Here is a 23,545-nt window from a genome sequence, read left to right as displayed (position 1 = left end):
TTTGTTTTTGTTGATTTAGTTTAGGTTTATCTTGATTAGTTCTTCTTCTATTAATTTTGTTATTGTTTTATTTTCTTTTTCTGTTATTATACAAATATCATCTGCATGCTTTATATTTACTTTTTGTTTTTCATGTTGATGAGTATTTCTTCTAGTGTTGATAATGAATATTATTGGTCCTGATGGTTCCTTGTGGTACTGATGATTTTTCTTTTTTGTAATGAATTTTCTTGTTCCAGTTTATTCTTAGCCACCAATGTTCACAAAATGATTCAACAATTTTTCCGGTTGATTGGTCGATCTTTTTTATTTTTTCTATTGCTGTTTTCGTGTCAACTGTATCAAATGCTTTGGATAGGTCAAGGCTGATTATTGTTTTCTCTTGATTTGTTATTATTTGTCCCATTGTGTCCAGAAAGAAATCTTTTCTTGATTTTTGAGGTTGATATGCATATTGAGTTCCACTTTCCAATAGTAATGGTAATATTATTTGTATTCGTTCAGATAGAATTTTATCAATAACTTTAAATAGATAGTTTGGAGACTTGACGATTCTTACTGTTTCTCCATCAGGTTTTGGGATAATACCAACTCCCAATATTCTGATGCAACTGGGTATCCATTCATGTTGAAAAATTAGATTGATTAATATTATTATTTCATCTTTGTTTGAGATAAAAAACTTTTTGAAAGTTGATGAGTTGAAATCGTCGCCGTCCAAACTGCTTGTTTTTAATTTTTTTATGTATTTTATCATCATTTTTTCTTCTTCTTGTTGTAGTCCTGATGATTTTTTGTTTGTTTCAGGGTCATGGTGGATCGGTTTCTTTGTTTGGAAGTCTTTTAGTTGTTCATTAATATTATTAATAAATGGTAATAATTTTTCGTGTTTTGCATTTTGTAACATTAATTGTTTTTTCTGTATGAATTTGTCTTTGATGATTGACCAAATTTTCTTTGAGTTTCAATTGCTGTTTTTAGATTGTCTTGATTATTATTAATTTTCGGTGTCCATGTTATTGTTTTCCATCTTCCATTATTATTTGGAAATTTTAGTATTTCTTTACATCTTTTTCTTATTTCATCAGGATTTGCATCTTTATGCAATTTATTTTTTAATTTCCATGATAATATTGTTAGTATTCTTTTTTTCTGTATAATTGTTGCTTGGATTGAGACATAACCAAGGATCAGGTGATGGTCATTTGTTTTTCTTTTGATAATTTTTCCATTGATTTTTGATACTTTATTGTTGATGATTATCGCGTCGATCCATGATTGTTGAATTGAATTATTTCTTATTCTTTCGAAGGTTGGGTTTTCTATTGATGGTTCTATTATTGATGTGAAATTATTAATTTATCAATTGTTTGGTTATTTTGTTGTCTTTCTTTTGGTGTCCATATTTTATGATTAAAATTAAAGTCACCCATTATTATTGTTGGTTCTTCATTGTTTATTATTTGTTTAAGATGTGTCCAGTTTCCAGTTCTTTTCGTTGTGTTTTCATATTCCATGTAAACTATTATTTTGAGGTTGATTATATGTTCTTTCATTGTTATATATAACGATCAAGTCTTTTAATTTGTTGTTTGTTAACATGAATGTCATTTTACAGATTATCACTGATTATTAATAATAATATTATTATTGGTGTTGCATATCCATGTTGAATTTGGTTTCAGATGCATATTATTGTTGATTTTTTGTTTTTGATTAAATTGATGTAATCTTTTGTTAATCTTTTTGATTTATTCACATTAAAGGTGATAAGGCAGAGCAATTTTGATGGTATCCTGTATGTATATGGTGGCATTGGGGACATTTCTTGTAACTTGGTCTTACTATTATATTGATTGTTGTTTCGTTGTTGATCTTGATTTTCCATTTTCTTTGTTGTAGTTGTGTATAAAGTTCTGTATCGTTTGATATTATTACATAGATGTCGGTTGTTGGTAATTTTTTTGATTTGAAAGATAATATATTTTTTATTTAGATTATTTATTTCTTCTTTGAATCTTTTGATTTGATTTTCGTTGATTTTTGCTGTATAAATTTTCCACTTGGTATTATTATCTCAATACAGGTTCAATAATGAAGTTAGATTGTTGATGATGTTGTTTGGAGTATTAATATTAAGATGAATTTGTCTTCGGTTGCTCTGGTCACCAGTTGTTTTTTCTATGTAGAAGATTGGAATTGTATTGATGATCAATTCATATGATGATTTCTTTTTGTAGGCTATTATTATTGATTTTTCTTCACTGTTTTCACTATTTTCACTTTTTTCAACAAAATTAATATTAGAGATGATGTTGATTATTTTCTTAAACACCGGTAATTCTTCGTTGATTGATTGTTTGTTTTGGTTCCAATGATTTGTGATTAGATTAATTATTTGTATCCAATTATTTTTATTTACATTTAGTTGTTGTAATTCACTTTCAGATGAATTGTTTTGAAGGTTGTTGATAATTTGATTTAATTCACAATAATTTTTTGTTGAATTAAAATTAATATTAATATCACTTTTTAACCATTCGAACATTTTGATTTAATTGTTGATTCTAATTGTTGATTTGGTTTATTTATTTGTTCAATTTTTAGTTGAAAGTGGTTCCCTCTATTATCTGGTTTTGTTACTTTTTACTTTTTTGTTCTTTTTAGAATTTTATTTTGTTCTTTTTTAATTTTTGTTCTTTTTCTGGTTATTTGTTTTCAATTCTTCCTTTTTCTTCTTCATTTCTTTTATTATTATTATTATTAATATTTGTTGATTTTTTTTGTTTATTTTTGTTTCTAAAAGGTTCATATTTCTTTGATAAAGGTAATGGCTTTCATTATCCCTTTATCTCAATGTTCTGGTGTTGAATTTTTGGATCTTTTGGCTTGTGGTATTTGTGGTGGTTTGGCCATTAACCCTTTAAGTCATAATGGTGGTAATTCACAGCCATTTTGTCAGAGGCTTTTTTGTGCCAATTGTGTCTCTACCATGATAAAAAATCCTGTTTTCATTAACCAGAGTCAATTATCAACAAAAATAAGAAGAAACAAGAAGGATCCTGAAGTGCTCCTGTTGAGAAGCCTCATGGTTTCATCGATTGTCCAACGGAAAATTGTTCAATTGATTTCGGCCACCGTATTTTACTGAACCTGGTCTTATTGATTCTATTGTTTATTCAAAAGTAGTTGTTCATTGTACTACTTATGATACCAATTTTAATATTTTCCAATTTTTGGCCCATCGAGTTCAGTGTTTGAATCGTGTTCCATCTGTTCATTTACCTGCTACTATTAATAATAGTAATTTGTTCCACTAATTAATCATCTTCTGTTCGTCGAACTGTTGGAAATTTACATTTAATGTTGTTTCTTCTAATGGTGTTAAATGGTTTTTTTCATCGAGAATAATATTATTAATATTAGAGTTCGATCCACTGGTAGAGGAGTTGCTGATTTGACTTTCCTTTGGATGTTTCTACTATTGATGTTTTTCAAAGATCGCTCAATCTGGTGGATATGATCCTAATTCTATTGATATTATTGGTTTTCATCATTCTGAGTCGATTTCCCACTTTGAAGGATTTTCTGGATGTTTTCAAACGTTCTGGTGATTTAATTTTGGTTGATAAACGTGATGAATATATCAACCCAAGGATGGATCTTTGTGTTAAAATTTTGGGTTCATATCCTCGTGATTCTCAACGTTATCCTGCTGAGGATTAATTTCTTAGGTGATTACTATTTCCTTATCTTTTATTATTATTTTTTGTGAGTGAGAAGTTTAGATTGAGTTGTGAATTTTATCGTGGAAATGATGAAAATTAAAAGAATAAATTTTATTGTTAATTGGGTTTTTAGAGAGTGAATTTTATGTATTAGAGATAAGAAAGTTCCATTTGTATCTTGGAATAGGAGAAAGAGTTTTCAATTTGTTCAATTTTATCAATTATGATAGGAAAAAGATTTTGTATCACCATTTTGTTATTTGGTCAAAGAGACAATTTTGATCGATTCAATAAATATTATTATTATTATTAATTGTTTTCGTTTAAATCATTAGATATTCATAATTATAGTTGGTTTTGTTTGTTTCAATTTGTATCCATTTTTTATATTCTTCACATTTGTATGTAAAGGTTTGTGGTTTTCTTTATCACAAGTTCCACATTTAGTGTTATTATTATTTTTACATGTTTTGTGATAACCAGCGCAATTTTTACAAATATGTTGATTGTTACAATCTCCGGTTTTGTGTTGATTTATTTTAGCAGCGGTAAAAGGATCAAAAATGTTATCAATTACCTTTAGTGATTTGAAGGTAAGGTTTATGTACCCAGTTTTGTATATCAGATCTATTCAGGTGATATTTGTACTAATGTCAGTTTTATTGTTGTAGTTGTTAATACTAATAATATTATTTTCTGTTTATGAATTTGTTGTATTTGTTAGTTCAATTATGTATTCTTTGTTGTTGATTGTTATCGGGAAATTGAATATTTTTACCTTTGGTTGTTTGGGTTTTTTAATGTTAATTGTTACCATTGGGATGTTGTTTTTTATTTGTTGTGTGTTGTGTTCAAGTTGTTTGAAATCGAAGCAAATCATTTTGATGCTGTTGTTTTGTTTGAAGATTCTTTGAATAATTCAAATTGTATTGTATTATTTTCCTTAATGATTCAATTTCTTCTAAAAGTTTTTCACTTGTTGATCCATTTAGATTTATAAACGCAGTTGGATTCGTTGGTTGGTTTGACCATTTTATCCAATTTGGGTTAATTGTCTTGATTTTCTTCGTTTCGTTGGGTTGTTGTTCATTTTTCCTCTTATTGTTTTCTTTTCTTATTATTATTTGATTTTCTTCTGTGTTTAGAATTGTTGGATCTTCTTGTATTATTTGATCAATTATTGATTGATCAAAAATAATATTATCATTAGTTGATATTATTTCTTCTTGTGATGAATCATTCATTTGGTATATAATATTATCTATGTTGTTTTCTTCTTGGATATTTGGTGTTTCAGTTTGTATTGGGTTGGTGTTGTTGATGTTTTGTTCGTTTGTTGTTTCTTGGTTCTCATGATTCGGGTGTTCCCAATTCTTTTCGTTGTTGATTTGTTGTATTTCCGATTTGGTCAGTGTTTTCAATCTTGTTTCTCCTATTGATAGGCTTTTCCTTATTTCATTATTATTAATTAATGTTGTAAGGTCATCGATTAGATGTTCTCTTTGAGTTTCCTTTAAATTTTTAAAGTAATCAGGAACATTTTTAATTCCTTTAATCATTGTCCAGAAAATTAACCATTTTTCATCCGGTTTTGGTTTCTGGTAAAAATTAATTTTGTTTCCTCATTTGAGTAATTATTTTTTTTTTTAGTTAATTAATATTATTATTTATTTTACCTCTTGTTCCTTTGGTTTCGTTTTTCTTGATGATGTCGTTTCCATCTTTAGTTTGGCACTTTTTGTCACTTAGAATTCACTTTATATTATTAATATATCAATTGATGATGTTTTAGATGTTACAAGATTTGAAGAAAGACGTGTTGATGTTGTGTGTCAATGTAAATAGAGGTTTCTTTTCCAATTTAGATTTGCTGATGTCCTTTCAATGTTTTATACTTTTGGATTGGTTGTTTTGTATGTTGGATATTTGGACAAGATGAATTCACATAGCATAACTGGTAATTTCACCTTCTCCTTGTTGGTTTTTTTTTCTCCCTCTGGATAAATGGTTTCAAATATTAATACACAGCTTGAAGTATCTAAAGGAAAAGGTATAACTATAAACAAAAAGAGAATAGAAGATGAAATAGTTATCAAATTGTAATATAATTTATGTAATAAACAATTGGAATTAAAGTGAAAAAAAATAAAAGGAAACAACAAAGGAAACAAGAAAAGAAAAAGAAATCAATTGATTACATGAGAGAACAAAAAATAACAAGAGAGAAAATAAAGAAATTCTATTCTTTTATATTTAGACGAAGATAATTCACTAGGAACCATTGGTTTAATATTCTTCAAATGTCAAATTTTACCTGAAGAAATTGATTGGAGCAAGTAAATTGAGTTAATTACAATTAAAGTTGATTTAGTTAAATGACAAGAACGAAAATGAGTTGATTGATTTTCGAAAAGTGGTGACATCTGTTGGTATCGAATCGAAGCTTTAAGAACATGTGATTTCTTTATAAGAATTTGATTTTTTCTTTCAGTTGTTTACCGGTTTTTATTTATTCTCTGATTATTATTGATTAATTAATTTTCTATTGATTTTCTTTGATTGAATTGTATTTTCTTTTGTTCAATTTACTCTGTGTGGTGATTAAAGTCTTGCGGTGTTTCAAAAGGAAAACATATCATGGAGGTTACTAGTTTTGATGATCTTCAAAAAGCTGAGCAACTTCAAGCTCAAGTTGATTTACCTTTCCTCGGATCGAGCGTAATATTAAACAATTATATGAAGTTGGTCACAATTTATGGACTCGAACTGGTTATCATGCTTCCAGAGATTCTAATGAAGCACGAGCATCGGTACTTCTTGGTTCTAAAGGATATGACCTGCAGAAAGCTAATCAACATTTGGAATCATTGAAAGCAGATTTTTCTACCGTTGAATCATCCAAGATTAGTGATATCCATGGATTTTTAAAGAATGAGAGAGAAAATGCTGTTCTTTCATCTATTGAGGAGGTAAAAAGGCTACCTTTGAAATTGTCGATGGTAAATGTTGGTCTAAAACCGCCAAAGATTGGGAAGATCAAAATGTCCATTTTAACCAATCTTGTTGGAGATGAAAATGACTCATCTGATGTTACCATGGCTAATCTTTCATCTAGATTAGTTACCCAAGGATTAAAATGAGAGATCTTACTCTAGATTGACCACCAGAGATGTTGCCAATTATACACCAATTTTAGAGCTTATAAAAAAATCTCCAACTGACCAAAATTTATCAACCTTGTCCAGTGCTTTGAGAGAGCATAAAGATTTCGAGACTGTGTTGGGTTATAAAACTGTTGATGGTAATAGAGTAACTGGATTAATTGATCAATATCATCCTGATCCAATGAAACTAATCCGACGTGTTGCTGCTGATTGTGAGGAGACTGGATTGATTGAAGAAGCCATCAAATTATATGATTTATCTCAAGATGATGAGAAATGTTTGGATTTACTAATTAAATATTTAACACCCTTAGTGCCTAAGAAAAAAGTACCAAATGAATTGAGGGACAAATTGGAACCATTAGCAATTAATATCGCTGAAAGGTATCACAATTATGGTTACGATGCCAAACCAGAAATGGTTTCAGTTTTTCATTTACTATTAGATTTGATGGCATTTTTTGACAATTACCATAAATTATCACTCGATGATGCTATGGAGGTTAGTATTTAATTTAGATTATCTATTGTTACACCAGTTTTAATTTGATTGTTTGCCTTTTCTCATTTACAGATAATTGAAAAACTCAACATTCTACCATTTAAAATTGAACAAGTCGATGCCAAAGCCAATGAATTTTCCTCATATGCTGATGAGATTCGCCAATTAATTCCAGACATTTTAGTTGCCACCATGAATATACTTCACACTCAATATAAGAAGATCAAGTAATTTCCCTTGAGAATAATTAGATGAAATTAATTAACTAAAATAATTTTTCATTTTCTCTTTTTTTTCCTACAGATCAATCGCTCCATTGACATCTAGTAAATTTGGTGTATTAGTTGAAGCAAATGAAAAAGAGGGAGTAAGTTTTGTTTTCTAATTTTCCCTGAATAATTGATCACAATTAACATTTTACAGCAACAATTGTATTAATGATTAATATTTTCTCTTAATTAGCTTCTTACATCTCTTAAATCAAAAGCTCGTCTTTTGATCACCTATGCTGGTATGATTCCTTACCGAATGCCTGGTGACATTAATGCTCGTCTCGTTCAATTGGAAGTCACAATGAATTAAATCAATTAATCTCTCCTCATTTCTATTCATCACAATACAATTAACGTCTTTTTTTCTCTCTCACTAATAAAGTTAACATCAAAGAAAAACAAATTGCCAATAAATTATTACTTCATTTGCATAATCAATGTCACTGGTCAAATAAAATTGTAACTGCTTTAATTAGCCACTTTTTTACTTTTGCAATTTGAGTTAATTAATATTAATCTAAATTAGCGAATAAGAGATTTTACCGAGTTAATTTCACTTTTACTTTAGTTCCATAAATTAACTTGACACACCAAATATCACAAAGAATCACAAATTGTTAATCAATTATCGGTTTCTTGAAAAATAGATGATTAAGGTAAGAGCTTTTGGCATGCAATTAACTGATGGTGGAAAATGTTGAGTTAATTGTAATAGAATTAAAAATCCTTATTCAATTGTTCCAATTTATCGAGATCATTGGCATCGAGCATGGATATTTCTCTTCCATAATGTTGTTCCAATTTCTTAACCATATCTAATGTTCGTTGTGAATCAACCATGTTAATCGCGAGTCCAGATTTTCCAAATCTTCCTGTTCTTCCAATTCGATGTAAATATGTTTCGAAATCAATATCTCGTGTAGAAACATCAATAGGTAAATCGTAGTTAATCACAACGGTAACCTGATCAACATCAATTCCACGGGCCATCAGATTGGTTGAGATTAAAACTCTTTCAACACCATCTCGGAATCTATTGATTACTTCAGTTCTTTCCTCGACCGTTAAATCACCGGTAATCAATCCAACCGAATGTCCATCTCGTCTCAATTTCTCAGCCAACCAACCGGCAGATTTTTTGGTCTGACAGAAGATAAAAACGGAACCAATACAAAGAGTACCAAAAAGATTCGCCAAAGCTTTGTACTTGTCAACATCCGTATTACAAAGGACGTAAAATTGTTCAATATTTTCAAGACTTTCTTCCTCTTTTTTCAATCTAATAATAACGGGATTTTGAACTATCTGTTCAGCAAATTCCATTACGGCAGCATCATAGGTTGCAGAGAAGAACATTATCTGACAATTTGGTGAGAGACCATTTTTAATTCTGATAGATTGATTTCTATGCCCTTGGGTGTCTATCATTACATCGGCTTCATCAAGAACCAATACTCTTATTTTACGAATATCAAATGACCGGTAGCGAAGACCAGCATCCATCACTTTACCGGGTGTTCCCAAAAGCACTTGTTCAGTGATAGGATTATCTCTGTTTAATTCAACTCCACGAACAACATATTTAAATTTGATTGACTTTTTATGTTTAGCCATAAATTCAGCAACTTGACCCGTTTGTAAAGCTAACTCATAGGTTGGTGATAAAATTAATACTTGAGGATAACCCAAATTTTCATCAACACGAGCTAAAGATGATAAAAGGAAGGCTGCTGTTTTACCAGTACCCGATTGTGATTGAGCGATTATATTAGTCGGAGGATCTGAAAGTAAAATGGGTAAAACTGTTTCCTGAATTTTACTCGGTTTAGAAAATCCCATCTCATATATTCCCCGGAGAAGTTGTTCTGGTCTGTAAATGAGAAGAAAATGACAGAGATCAATTAGAGAATAAATTTTGTTCTCTCTTCCAAGAGAAAATTCAATAAACGATGGACAAAAATATTACTTACAAATTGAGTTCTTCAAATGTTTTCACAGAATGTAAAGGAGAATTTGGATTAGCTCGAACTATTTCAACTTCATTACTTTTAGACTCTAAAATTCTGGATCTTGTCAATTTCCTCATTAAGCTGAGTGTCGCTGCGTCAACGGTTTCATCATTGTCATCCCTTGGTTCTTCAGGATTATCAGAAGCCTATAAACAAATATAAACAAATGAGAATTAAAAGTCACAATCAAAATTAATCTCGAAAAGAGATGATTAAATTTTCCCAAAGGAAAAAACAACAAAGGCATGAGGAGAAATAATTTTTCAAAAGGTAATTTACTTCATTGTTCAATTCGTTTGTCGGTTGTTGAGAGTCACCGCCGTCAGCCATAGTTTACAATGATAGTTGATTAAAGTAAACAATTAAAATAACAAAAGGTAAATTAATTAGAAAACAATAAGATGAAATTAAATTTGAAACAACAAATCAACTCATGGGTTTGATTAAACTCGGTAATCATTACGCTCGGTTATTCAATCCGCCGGGAAAAGATCAATTCGGTAACCGGATTAGTCTTTTGTTTATCTTTTGATTTGATTTGGGAAGAAAAGAGAATGGAAATTAATTAGTAATTAATTCACCCAATTCAATCGAGTGACCTGATGGAATTAAAGTAAATTCGATGGATTAAGATAATCTGTCTATTGTTTAGAAAAGAAAAGAATTAATTGGTTTTCTATCTGATAGAAAATATCGGATCTCTATTTGTTTAACTGATTCTCTTTCTTGAATTTTTGTTTTTGTGATTGAATTTTTAACTTTCATCTTGGTTTTTTTTTATTTTAATTGTTCTAATTAATTCTTATTGTTTTATCTTATCGTTTTCTCTTTATACCATTGATCTACAATGGAATTGAGTAAAAATAAACGCTATCGATTTATTCGTGATGATAGATTCCATATATTTGCCGATATTAGTATGTAAGTGAAAATTTTGTTTTCTATCTTAAGATTTGGATTTTAACCTTTTTTTTCAACATTTTTTTCTTTTATTAATATTTTTTCTTCTTCTTTTGTTTTCTTTTTCACTTGATACAGTGAAACTCAGCTTAAAAAGCTTGATATTTGCCCTAGGAATCTTAAACTAATGCTTATCTCTTTCATGAAAGACGCTTTTGGTGATTATGGTGTCTCAATTCCTATAGATGTAATGAGTTTCTCGAATAAAGATTGTCGAGCATTCATTAGATTTCCAGCAAGGTAACATTTCTACATAAATTATATTCTAAACATTATGATAAACTTATTGTTTTCTCTGTCTCTTCCTTATTAGGGACAGTGTTAGAGTTCAAAGTGCTTTGGCCTTAGCACATACTTGGGAAAACCGATCAATCCATATAATGATTCATAAGATTTCACATGCAATCTCATCTCTATGTTTAAACTCACACGATCAAGCTCATCAAATAGCTGATAAATGGAATTGACGTTTAGCTTAAGAAATTAGTCCGATAAACCAACAAACAAACAAACAAACTCTATACATATTTAAATTAATAACTAATCAAATACACAAATGAACACAAACAAAAAGCAATCAACAAATTTTTCTAACCAACACAAGAAGAAAAAAATCTCTAACCTTGTAAATCATTGGAAATCTTTTCTTTTTTTTATCATCATAATTCTAACAATTAAGCCTCTGGACAATAAACTCGTGCAACGTACAAAAAACAAACAATTAAAAAAAGATAAAAATTGAAACAATACAAAACAAGAGCAAAAATAATCAAATGTTTTCATTTAAGAAATTAAGTTAATCGATTCAAATGTTACCGCCATTCGAATTCGATTCCTTCTCAGTAACTCCACCTGGTGGAAGTTTGAAGGTCGCCATTTTGAGAAAATTTGATCGCCTTATTTTTAGAGTGAAAATAATTTTCTTAATATTTGTGGTCAATTATTTGTATTAATTTTGTGTATTATTAACTTTGTGGTATTTTAATTGCTTGCATTTAGTTGTGTTCCTTTTGATTCTGATTTACATGTTTAGTCTGTATTGTTAACAAAATTGTTTAGTGGTGATTAAAGATGCCAAGATACGACGACAGCCCGAGAGACCGGAGCCCAATTGATTCTCGCCGTGATCGGAATAGAATCAAATCACCATCTGAACAAAGGAGACGTGGACGTGATTCACCTGTTAATGTTTCTTCTAGAAGTGGTAGTGTTCGTGATCCATATGATGATTATTCAACATCTTCTTCTAGGGTTAAACCTGAACGTGAACCAGCGGCTTATAAAATATTGTGTATCTCCAATTTAAATGCTAAAGTAGGTGATACCACTGTAAAGGAAGCTCTTAGTAGAGAGTTTAGCCGGTTTGGTGATGTTTCTGTAAAGGTGTGTCATGATGACAATGATAGGTTTGCTTACATTTACTTCCGTTCTTATGAGGAGGCAAGAGAAGCTCGACACAATAAACCAAGATTACATCTATTTGACAAGGCTGTTGAAATTGAACCGATCTATGATCATCATCGAAGTAGCATGTTGAATTCAAGTAGCAGTAGCATTAGTGGAAGAAGGAGAAGTGTCTCACCAGCATACACCTCTACCCGTAGTGCCCGAGGTCCACCTGCAAGCCCACCTCCAAATAATAGACGACCACCACCACCTCCACCTCCACTGCCTCTCCAATCTCGAAATAATGTAGATAAAAATGCCAGTAACAGTGGTAATAGCAATCAACAGTATTCTAGACCAACACATAGACCTTCAACCAGTTCTAGTAGTGATTATCATCACCAAAGTCGTCCCACCGGTAAGTTTTTCTTCTCTCATATTTTTTCAAAATTTTTAATCTTTATAAATCATTTTTTTCTGTTCTCATTTTTGTACATTTTAGGTACTACTAATAGACAAACTCATCGAGAGTCCAAAAAGGAAAAATTTCCCAATTACTTGCATCACATTCCTCCGGAAGATGATGATAAAGCAACCCGAACATTATTTGTTGGAAATCTTGAAGTAACAATCTCTGAACCCGATTTGAGACGTATTTTTGAACGATATGGTGTCGTTGAAGATATTGATGTAAAAAGACCTCCTCCTGGACAAGGAAATGCTTATGCTTTTATTAAATTCTTGAATCTTGATATGGCTCATCGAGCTAAAGTTGAAATGTCAGGTCAATATATTGGAAAATTTCAGTGTAAAATAGGTTATGGTAAAGCAACTCCTACTCCTAGAATTTGGGTTGGAGGCTTGGGATCATGGACATCGCTCTCTCAACTTGAAAGGGAATTTGATAGATTTGGTTCTATTCGTAAAATTGATTTCGTAAAAGGAAACACCCATGCTTACTTACAATTTGATAGCATCGATGCTGCAACTGCGGCTTGTCAAGAAATGCGAGGGCATGCATTAGGTGGACCTGACAAGCGGCTTAGGGTTGATTTTGCAGACCCAAGTCCTTATAGTCGAGACCCAAGTTCGGACTATAGCTCTCCAACTCGACCGGTTACCACTACAACTACAAGTGGTAAGTACTTAAAGTCATTTTCTTATCAAATTTTTCAAATTAATATTAAATTGTTTTTTTTGTTTGTTTTTTTCTCAATATTAATAGCTACAAGATACCATGGAAGTGATTATGGTGATAGTTATAATGAAAAAGCAAGTTCAAGAAATCGTCCATCTAATATTAGTGGGGATAGTTTTAGTGGCAATGATGTTGAAGAGAAACAACGTGAAAGAAGTAGCTATCCTAGTGGTAGCGGTGCTAGTGGCGGTAATTCCAATTGGAATTACTGGGATGAATCTTCACGTAGTCCATCAAATGATCGACGTAGAGCTCGACCAAGAACTCCAGAAACAGGAAGTGGTGATGAGTGAACGTAAAAAGATTCGTCGAGCCTCTATTTCCCCCGATGGCGGACCAGGAGGTGATCGTACTCCTGGCTCACCTCGAAGGCCAAGTAGAACTAGTGGTGGTCAAGAATCAACGGGTAAACATTCACCCAATTTTGAAATGAATAAAAGTGAAGAACGTTCTCGTGCACCACCCCCATTAGAAGATGTTAAAGTTCTAACCGATTTTGTAAAATTCTGTCCATCTGCATGGAATGGAGGTTTAATTTTGAAAAATAGCGCCTTCCCTGCGAAAATGTACCTTTGCAGTGGTGATATTTCCCTTGTTGATATTCTTATGAAAGATCCATCATCGGAAATACCTATGCTCAAAATTACCCAACGACTTCGTTTTGATCCATTAAAGTTAGAAGATGTATCAAGAAGGATGAGCAGTGCAGGAGCTTCAGGACATTGTATGTTATTTGCCACCGCAGGATCAAGTAATGCACAACTTCAAGCAGGAATTGGTGAAGACGGAAGAGCAGTGCAAACTCGACCTCTCAAAAATCTTGTGACTTATTTAAAACAAAAAGAAGCTGCAGGAGTAATTTCATTAACTAACAATGTTAAAGAAGCGATTGGTGTTCTCTATGCTTTCCCACCGTGTCCATTTGCCCAGGAATTACTTCGTAAAGTTGCTCCAAATTTATCTGGTGAAAGTCAAAAGGAAGAATATTTAGTTGTGGTTGTAGTACGTGGATCATCTTAATCATAAATCAATCAATGTATACCCAATGATTTAGACGACAAATTTGACAAAAGAAAAATACAACAACCTAAATATCCAATACTCTGCATCAAATCAGCAACCTTTGAACAAACAACCAACTCTCTCAAACTTGGAATGGATTATCTTTTTTCACCCTTCCTTTTCCTCCCTTTATCTTATTTTTTGTCTTTTCATAATCTCTCTCTCCCTTTCGACCTCCGTTCAGTGTAGGTTTTTTTGGTTTATTCTTTTTTTCTTCAATATTCGGAATCAATGTGCGTGTAGAAGGTGCAACAACATTATCACCAAGAAATTAACATCGACAACATCCCAAGTTTATTCATATACAAGCCCAGAAGTCAACACTCACTCTCACCTAACCAAACATCTTTAATATCATTTGTTAGACAAAAATTTTGTTAAGGTTTAAATGATTGGTTTAATTTTTGATCGTTTATGCCAATGAAGAGAATCAATTTTTACTCACCTACACAATCAGAAAAGAAATCAATGTCATTTTACCTTTTCTTAAAGATTGATCAGTGTTCTTTAATTGTGCCAGTTTAACAAATCATTTAACAAGAAGATAATCTTTAATCTGTTTTCTCTGATTATTCAAAAGTAAACCATCAACCCATCACTTCACACTTACATATAAATACATATACACACATACACACTCACCAAACCTCCAAATACAACTACAACCACAATAAGCACCAGCACCTACACGTCAGCACAAGTACCATTTACAATTGATTCAATTTCTTGTATTATCATATTATTTAAATGAAAGCAAAAATAATAATTTACCAAATTAATCCCATGGCTTGTGGTCTTATATAAATTTTTCAAGGTATATTCATACAAATACCCTTGGTGTCCAAAAAAAGTGTTATCATTTTCTTTCTGTTCTCTGTCTTTATATTGTTTTACCAAACATGATCAATGATTATAATTAATCATTTCGATTACAACGGTTTAATTGTGCTACTTTCTCTCAACGATAATGTGATTTCTATATTCGTCTCTGAATCTTTTCAATCTTATCTCTTCTTATTTTTTTTCTATTTCTTTTTTTCTCTCTCTCTCTCTCTCTTTGGTTTATCAACAATTCTTTCACCATCATTGTTACAATTTACCATTGGTGCTGCTCACATTTTGTTAATTGTCAAGTTAAAATCGTGTTAATCATCATAATCATTTATTAAGTGCATGAGTTTAAATCTAAAGAGATACAAAAGCCAAATGATGAAGGAAAGGGTTACTAATCCATCCAAAGTGATTATCTCTCTATCTCTTTATCTTTCAGCTGATTTTTCCTCATAGTTTACCAGTGATTTATGTTAGTGATTAGTGAATATTAATTAATTGTCTTCTTCTTGTTTCTAATTATAAATCTCTAATTAAGTTGATTGGAAGTGTTTTCTTTTAAGTGAAGTGAAAAATTCCTTAAAGTGAGAAGAAGAAAATTAATTTAATCCATAAAGAAAATAATTAATATTAATCGTGTTCCAACTAATCCAGTTTCCATTTTTTACTTTTGTGATTAAATGAAATTAGAAAAATTAATTAATCGACTCATTTTGAGGTAAATTAATTAATATCAATTGTTGATTAACCCTTGGAAAGTTAATCAAAAAGATTTTCTATTTTTCTTTTCATTCCTAAGTTTTTTAGTGAATCAAATTTAGTTAATTAACTTTGTGTGTCCATCATGAAATAAGCAAAGGATTTTAATTGTTTCCAACATAACAATTAAATCATCATCATCGTCTATTGATTTAATTTGTAGGATGAAAAAAAATTGTTCAGTTTCGTAAATTGTTGTTCAATATCGTCGGAATATCTTCACAATTAGTGGTGATAGTGATCAATGTGAACAAGTGATTTAATTGTTGATTCATTTAAATATTTATGGTCCAAGAACTTTTTAAATTGTTGCTTATTAGAGTTTCGTTTTTGTTAATTATCGTTAATTGTTTACAATTTACGATTGGAATCTAATTGGTTGGTGGGTAACCAATTGTTCATCAAAAGTTTTATTATTATTTTTCTGCTAATTTAACTATTTAAGTGCCTTTAATCATCACCCAACAGTAACAATCAACGTAAGGTAATTAATTAATAGTGATTTGTGATTGTGATCAAGCAATTTGTTGATATTTTAATTGTTCTAAGTGTTTAAACGTGCGTTTAATTTTCAAAGGTAAGTTTATTTACTAAGGTTACTAACCATCAAGGGAAATTAGTGTGGTAATTAGTAAATTAGTTTACTGTTAAATTGTCATTGATTGTAATTAATTAATTTTTACAATTCTTCAAGTTTGGTTTCGTTGATAAGTAGATGGTTTTTATTTAATTGTAATTAACTTTTCTTTCTTCATCTCTATTCAACGGATTCTCTCTTGAAGTGTTTTCCTCATCACAATCAATTGATTGGTCACTAATTTGTTCAATTAATTGAACAAAATTAAGCCAACAATTTGATTCAATTGATCATTAAAACGCTCGTAATTTAATCAATTAGAGAGAGAGAGAGAGAGATGATTAACTTGTATGAAAGATTTAAATTAACTTTTCAATTCTAATATTGTTCAATTAACTTGAATTTAACTAAATTTAATCAACAATCGGTGAGTATTAAATTCAAATCAAGGTGAGTTAATTAATCTAAATTATGATTAATCTAAACTTAAATTTCTATTCTTAATTACTGATAAATTTGTTTCTTCATCTTTGTTTTCATATGACAGGAACAATTACAATTACAATCAACTGGAATCTATCAAACTCTGGACATAATTAATTTTGAATCAAAATCAATTAACCAAAATCTTTAACTAATCCATTACAATTAACGTTAATTAACATGATACAAATAAAAGACAATTAATTTTAAAAATAAAATGATCGATTTTTTTTATTTCAAATAAAATGTATAAAAAAACAATAACATAACAAAGTTAATTGATTAAATAGATGAACAACAATTAAGCTATTGAATTAACATTGGAAGTTAATTGTTATCATTTAACAAATTGCTCGAGTAAAACAAAAAGTAAACTCAATAATAGTGATAAACAAGTCCAGCTTGGAAAAGGTCGGAGTTGGCCAAAGGGAATCCGTTGATTGTTTCACTCGCAATTTGATTAAAGATGCAAATGATTAACTGATTGTTAACTTAATCACCAAAACAGAAATGGATTATAATCATCATATGGATAATAAGGTGATCGATAAGCATATAAGGGATAACGAGGGTAGACCCAAGAGCGATTTCGTCGGTACCTCCACCAACTCTGAGCTTCACTTGTAACAATTAAAGTTAAAACTGTGATTAAAGTGACAATTAAAATTAATTTGAACATTTTGATGAACAAATTATCGTTAATCAGTTATCACTAATTGAAGAGTTTTTTTTTGATAAACTTTATTAAATATCGTTTTCTTTTGGAGGGAGTTTGAGTGAGATTACAATTAGAATAATTAAAAGTTAACAATTAGCATAATTATCTTTCTCTCTTGTTAATTGTTATGGTTAAAATATGGTTACAATTAACTATTCATTTGATTGTTTTGTTTTAATCATCAAGGACAATTAATCAATTAGAAAATTGAATCTAAATCATGTTGTTAGTTGAAACAATATTGAATAAATGTATTGATTTCATAGTCTTTTTAATAAACAACAATTATCATAACAATTAACGTTGATAATCATTAATTGTTGATTAACTCATCACGAGCTACGATAATTAATCTAGTTAATCATAATCATCCTCGGTCATTTTTGGTTAGAGACAATTAACCAAAAACAATCAACAACAACAACAACAAGGTTGAATATAAACAATTAATAAATGGATAATTAATCATTGTTGATTATTGATGATGATTAATAAAATAATTTCATTAAATTGTATCAACAAATTATCAGGTCATGGATGAAGGTTAATTATGATCTGATTTTAACAGTTAATTGTATCAACATATCAGTAAATCATTTGATTGTCATGAAAATATATTGATCATGATCAATTTTTAATTCTGGACAATCAAATGACAACTTTTGATTGAATCTTTTGATTGTTGACTTAAAGTTAATTGTGAATCTATTTGTCAATGATAATCAATTGATTGTCTAAATTTAAAGAGGAGGTTCAACTGTTAATTGTTGATTGAGGTGTTGGTTCAGGTCAAATTAATTAATCACTTTAAATGAGATGTAAACACAATAATGAATATAAAAAAAAGACTCAAATTTGTAAATACAATTAACTTTTAAAATGTCAATCCAGTTGATCACCGTTTAGATTACAATTAAAAACACATTCTTGGCTTTTATATCAAACAATTAAATGCAACTTGAACCTTTCCGATTAAATAATTAGACAATTAATTATCTTACCAAAAGTATTAAAGGTTAATTGTGAATTGAACTTGGATGATGTTGATGGTGTTTTTTGTGTTTTGTATTTGTCGTTGATTGTCACAAGAAGACAAAGTGATCTTAATCGTTCCAATTACGAAATTCAATTCCAATGGACACACAACAACAATTAACCATTTTCGACAATTGATTTCAATTAAAGTACACGAAGAAAAAAATATTAATCGTTGATTAAATGGGAGAAAGTCAAAAAACGATCCACCTAAATAACCACAATTAGTTACCAGAAATTAAAGAAGATGAAGAAAGTGAATGAGTGAGTGAGAGAGAGAGGAAGATGAAGATGAAGGAGGGAATTAATTTAAACATAGTGACATAATTACTTACATTAGATGATTTTTAGTTAATTACAGTGATTAAAACAAAAACAATCGAAACTTCATCTTAAATAATCAGCATAAAGGGTTGGGTTTATGAGTCGAAATGAATTTTTTTCCTGTTTACTTTTCAACCTTCTTTGTGTGTTGATTGTTGTTAATTGTTTGCAATTGAGATAATTTTGTATAAAATGGATTAACTTGATTACGAATTTCATCAGAATTCAATCAATCATTGATAGTTAAACATCTCATCTTTGGATACAACAAATCAACAGTTAAAAGAGTTTCAAATCAACAAACTAAAACTTTTATCATTCTTTAATTTTCTTCTAATTGTTTTACAATTTAAGTTGTTAATTTCTAATAAAAATCTATTACCTTTAAAAGATCAATTCAATTCATCATGTTTATCAATCTTAAATCTGTGTTAATTTGTGTTACCAGTGTTATCTTGGTAATGATTTGTTTAGATTGTGCCTCAGCTACTGGACACGGCGACGGAGGTCATAGTAACATTTTCCGTAAACAAGAATCAACTAAAGGTCATTCTCATTACGCTTTCGGTTACGACATTAAGGATCCATGGGGAGCAACCAACTTCCGTAAAGAGAAAGGTGATTTCACCAAGAAAGACGGTTGGGTCGAAGGTGTTTATGGATTGAAGGACAAAGATGGACGCGCTCGATTGGTCAAATATGTCGCCGATAAGAATGGTTTCAATGCTGAGATCAAGACCAACGAACCAGGTACAAGTGATGCCGATACTGCGGCTGCAACTTACAATGGTGCCGATGGTAATAAAGGTAAATGGAGCTACGATGTTTCCGTTAAGGACAGTGGAAAGTCAAAGGGTAAAGACTCTTGGAGCGCCGCTGCTTCAGAATTGAAGATTTTCTCAATTAAACCAAAACAATCTGAGGAATATGTTCAATCACCACAATCGGAAGATTCCGAATCACCAGCTGATTACTATCCAGCAGAATATGAGGCCAGGTCATCACCTCCATCGTCTTCACTTGGACCTGCCGATGATGAATATCAATACGAACCTCAAACCAAACAAGCTCAAGTTAAGAAATTAAAACTTTACCTTAAGCCCCAATACGATTACTATTACGGTTCACCTGCTGAAGAAAGTGCTTGAAAAAAGCCAATAACCGATTATTATTATTCTCGATTATTAATCTAACATGATTGATTTTGTAGTTTCTGATTGATTGGTGATACGACTAATCAGAAAATATTTATTCCAATTCATTTTTTTCTTTCACCATAAATGTAATTTATCCAATATTATACTCACTCATCATTGTTAACTGTAACATTATTTTACAAATAACGTTTACAGTTATCATTTACTTTATATATATGTATGTATTTGTATCTCTGACAAAAGTTAATTTAAATAAATTCAATGCTCATCCATAATCAATCCTTTTGAATGAAATTTTCTAATTACATTGAGTTTGATTTTTAAGTTTTCGTCGCTGTTGAGGTTGTGTCTTTCTTTTCTGGACAATTTGTAATATCCATCAGATTCTTGGTTAAAGGCATGGTAATTAATCGTTGATTGAATTTGAAATTTTGATTCTGGGTCACGATACATTCCCAACTTTTATATTTCTCAGTGAATTCCATGGAGTTTGAAGAAACGGATGTTGCTGATCCATCGGTTTTTGATTCGATGGATGATGTTTTGATTCGAGGGGGAAGTTGAATTGCAAAAGAAATTACATCATCTGTATTTCTTGCACTTGATTCCAATTCCGTGTATCTTTTCAGTTTATCATGAAGAGTGAATCCTTTACTTTGTAAAATTTTATTCAACTGACGATCTTCATTGAGCATAAAGTTAATTCCAAGAAAAACGATTTCCTGGTCATTGGTTAAGACTAATTCCTGGCAAATGGGATCAGTTATGGTAAATGAATGTGCTTCAAACAAATCAACTTCCCGTTGGGTACAACTTGTATAACTGTTGGCTTCTTGCCCTGATAGCAATTGATTATTTGATGAATTGTCAGACTGTTTTTCTGGTGATGATGATGATGGTGATGTTACAACTGCTGTAGATGATGATGATGTTGATTGTGTTGTTGATGGTGGTGGTGTTGCTGTTGTATTTGCTGATGTATCACGATTTTCTTTATCATTATTGGTTGGCATTGGAGGTGAAACTTTAACCAGACGGATCTTAACATCTGATCCACAATGAGATAATCGTAATTTAACTAGATTATCCGATTCAGCGACAAGATGACATAATATAATGTTAATATTAGCCAATTCTTTTCGACTATTCCTGTTTGATTGTTGACAATCATTAGAACTTTCTTTCGTAGATTTTTCATCTTTCTTTGATTCTTCAGTTTGCTGAACATTAGGATTACCATCGATCTCTCCATTAGCATTATTTTCTTCCTCTACTTTTTTCTGATTTTTAATCTTCTCCAATCTTAATATACGTTCTTCATCCAGAAATTTGTAACAAGATAATATTGTATTCTTCATGTAAGATCCCCATGTTTCTGGGCACATTAATTCAGCTTCAAAGATTCGTTTCAAATTGGAAGCAAGTTGACCAGCATTTGGATCACCAGTGATCAGTCCTATTAAAATACCTTTACCTGAAAGACGAAACATTAAATGACAGTAATAGAAATAGATTATAAGACTTAGAGCCATCTAAAAATATGGAACTAAATTTAGATTTAAAAATCAGAATGATTAAAAATTAATTACACCATTTGAGTTGTCAAATTGTCATTGACTTGTCAATAAGTAAGAATCTAATTTTGGAAAGGATGACAAATATTAACTTACGACAATCTAATGGATTATCTCCTGATGGTGAATTAAATTCAACCACCGTAAGGGAACTTAAATCGCTTAGAAATTTGTTCGACATCGCCATTATTACTGGACTAGGGTTGATATCGTTAGAACAACGAGTTTTAACCATTTCAACTTTTGACCATTTATCAGTCCACCGAAAATCAGGATAATAATTATCTAAATTACCAGAGATATCCAAGTATCTGAGTGAAGGAAGATAACGAACTATCCTTTGAATGGTTCGACGGTCAAAGTTAATCTCATTATTGGATAAATCAAGAGAAACACATAAATCAAAACCAACGAAAGATGGTAATCCCATTAATCCAGAACTGTGAAGATAAAAACGTTCAATGATCGAATTACCCTTAATCCCTCTCAAGTTACGCCAATAGATTCCAGATACATTGAGCTCTCGAAGAAATTTAAACGAAGAGAAATCAATTCGTAATCGTAAATCATTTGAATCACCAATAGAATTGTAAGAAAGATTAAGTTTAACCAAGTGGGTGAAAGTGGAAGCAATTAACTGTAATGTGGATTCGTTTATGGCTATTTGATTAAACGATAAGGCCAAAGATTCAATTGTATCATTTGAAGATGGAAATGTGATCGATGTCAATTCGTTGCAGCTTAAATTAAGATTTTTTAAACTGTTGATTGAAAAAAGAAGAAGAAAAAAATAATAACTTGATTAGTTAATTAGCAACACTTTTTTTCTCTCATAATTCAATTAGTTAATCAAGGTTTTACTCCACATTATTGCTTGACTAATCAATCGATTTGAATGACAGTTAAAAATTAAACAGAATTGAAATGTTTCCGTTTTGAAGCATCACTTTTAATCAAAGTAGTCAAGCTAATCAAAATTGAGAAATGACAGTTAATGGAAAGAGACTTAATTATGATTGATAAATAAAACATCTCTAACAATTCAAAATGGCTGAATTTCTCTGAATAAACATAATTTAATCAGATCAAAACTTCAACTATTACCTGCGATTATTAAAAATGGAAAAGTAGAGAAGCAAAAAATGAGAAGAAAACAATTGTAATTACCATTTGAATTTAGTTATTTGATTAGGAATTGATTTGAGAGAGCAAAATGACAAATTAAGACATGTTAATTTCTGCCCTGAATCAGTAGAGAATTTGGAAACAAAATCATCCAAGATGGCACAAAATTGATTAGGCGATTTAATTAACTCGGAAGATGAAGAAACACAATTAGTCCTTTTAACGTTAATTGGATTGACCGGTGTACCACCGATTGGTGAACAGATTGATTTACTTTTAACACTAGAACAATTAACTGAGGTTAATGTGGTGGTAGTTGTGGTTGTAGAAGATGATGAAGAGCTGATTGGTGATTTAATCAACGACGAATTGTTAATTGTAGATGGAATTGTTGTCGCTGCTCCAATTAAAGGTGAACTCTTGACCAAAACAACCTCAGAGCTTTTACTTTGAGTCTTTGTCTTAAGCGTAACCATTGGTAACCGAGAACAAAAATTAGAATAGAAAAAAAAATTTTCTTTTTGTGGAAAAATTAATTTGGATTAACCAAGTTGTTCACTTTTTCTTAATTTAGTTTAAATTGTTTTCTTTCACTGTTACTGGTTAATTTTGTTTCTTCTTTTAACTGTTAATCAACTTAAATGATGGAATTGTTGCCATTTCAAATGATCGTTTGAGAAT

The 23,545-nt window shown here is 30.5% G+C and overlaps 5 protein-coding genes and 1 pseudogene across 5 annotated transcripts; 4 read left to right on the top strand and 2 right to left on the bottom strand.

Moving 5' to 3' along the window:
* Positions 1-6,365: 6,365 nt before the first annotated feature.
* Positions 6,366-8,069, top strand: LOC128387392 (nuclear pore complex protein Nup93-like; annotated as a pseudogene).
* A 194-nt stretch (positions 8,070-8,263) lies between these two features.
* Positions 8,264-10,123, bottom strand: LOC128387391 (DEAD-box helicase Dbp80-like). The gene is made up of 3 exons (XM_053346587.1): positions 9,955-10,123; positions 9,637-9,821; positions 8,264-9,536 (listed from the first exon to the last, which is right to left on the bottom strand). The coding sequence occupies exons 1-3, from the start codon at positions 10,003-10,005 to the stop codon at positions 8,384-8,386; spliced, it is 1,389 nt and encodes a 462-aa protein (XP_053202562.1). The 5' UTR covers positions 10,006-10,123; the 3' UTR covers positions 8,264-8,383.
* A 277-nt stretch (positions 10,124-10,400) lies between these two features.
* On the top strand, positions 10,401-11,404 carry LOC128387395 (ribonuclease P protein subunit p14-like). Its single transcript, XM_053346591.1, has 3 exons — positions 10,401-10,596; positions 10,714-10,875; positions 10,949-11,404. Exons 1-3 carry the CDS (start codon positions 10,523-10,525, stop codon positions 11,100-11,102), a joined length of 390 nt encoding a protein of 129 aa, XP_053202566.1. The 5' UTR covers positions 10,401-10,522; the 3' UTR covers positions 11,103-11,404.
* Positions 11,405-11,548: 144 nt separating this feature from the next.
* LOC128387396 (RNA-binding protein spenito-like) lies at positions 11,549-15,060 on the top strand. The gene is given in 4 exon segments (XM_053346592.1): positions 11,549-12,439; positions 12,524-13,159; positions 13,247-13,451; positions 13,453-15,060. Coding segments are annotated over 4 exon segments (2,361 nt in total). The 5' UTR covers positions 11,549-11,706; the 3' UTR covers positions 14,240-15,060.
* A 3,270-nt stretch (positions 15,061-18,330) lies between these two features.
* Positions 18,331-20,197, top strand: LOC128387394 (uncharacterized). The gene has a single exon (XM_053346590.1). It carries the CDS (start codon positions 19,416-19,418, stop codon positions 20,154-20,156), a length of 741 nt encoding a protein of 246 aa, XP_053202565.1. The 5' UTR covers positions 18,331-19,415; the 3' UTR covers positions 20,157-20,197.
* Positions 20,198-20,206: 9 nt separating this feature from the next.
* LOC128387387 (uncharacterized) lies at positions 20,207-23,482 on the bottom strand. Its single transcript, XM_053346582.1, has 3 exons — positions 22,907-23,482; positions 21,836-22,500; positions 20,207-21,639 (listed from the first exon to the last, which is right to left on the bottom strand). The coding sequence occupies exons 1-3, from the start codon at positions 23,338-23,340 to the stop codon at positions 20,486-20,488; spliced, it is 2,253 nt and encodes a 750-aa protein (XP_053202557.1). The 5' UTR covers positions 23,341-23,482; the 3' UTR covers positions 20,207-20,485.
* Positions 23,483-23,545: the final 63 nt, after the last annotated feature.

Source organism: Panonychus citri, unplaced genomic scaffold (genome assembly GCF_014898815.1).
Source record: "Panonychus citri isolate SS breed McGregor unplaced genomic scaffold, ASM1489881v1 Contig00084, whole genome shotgun sequence".
In the NCBI taxonomy this organism is placed as follows: domain Eukaryota; kingdom Metazoa; phylum Arthropoda; class Arachnida; order Trombidiformes; family Tetranychidae; genus Panonychus; species Panonychus citri.
This window is presented reverse-complemented; position numbering and strand designations above follow the sequence as displayed.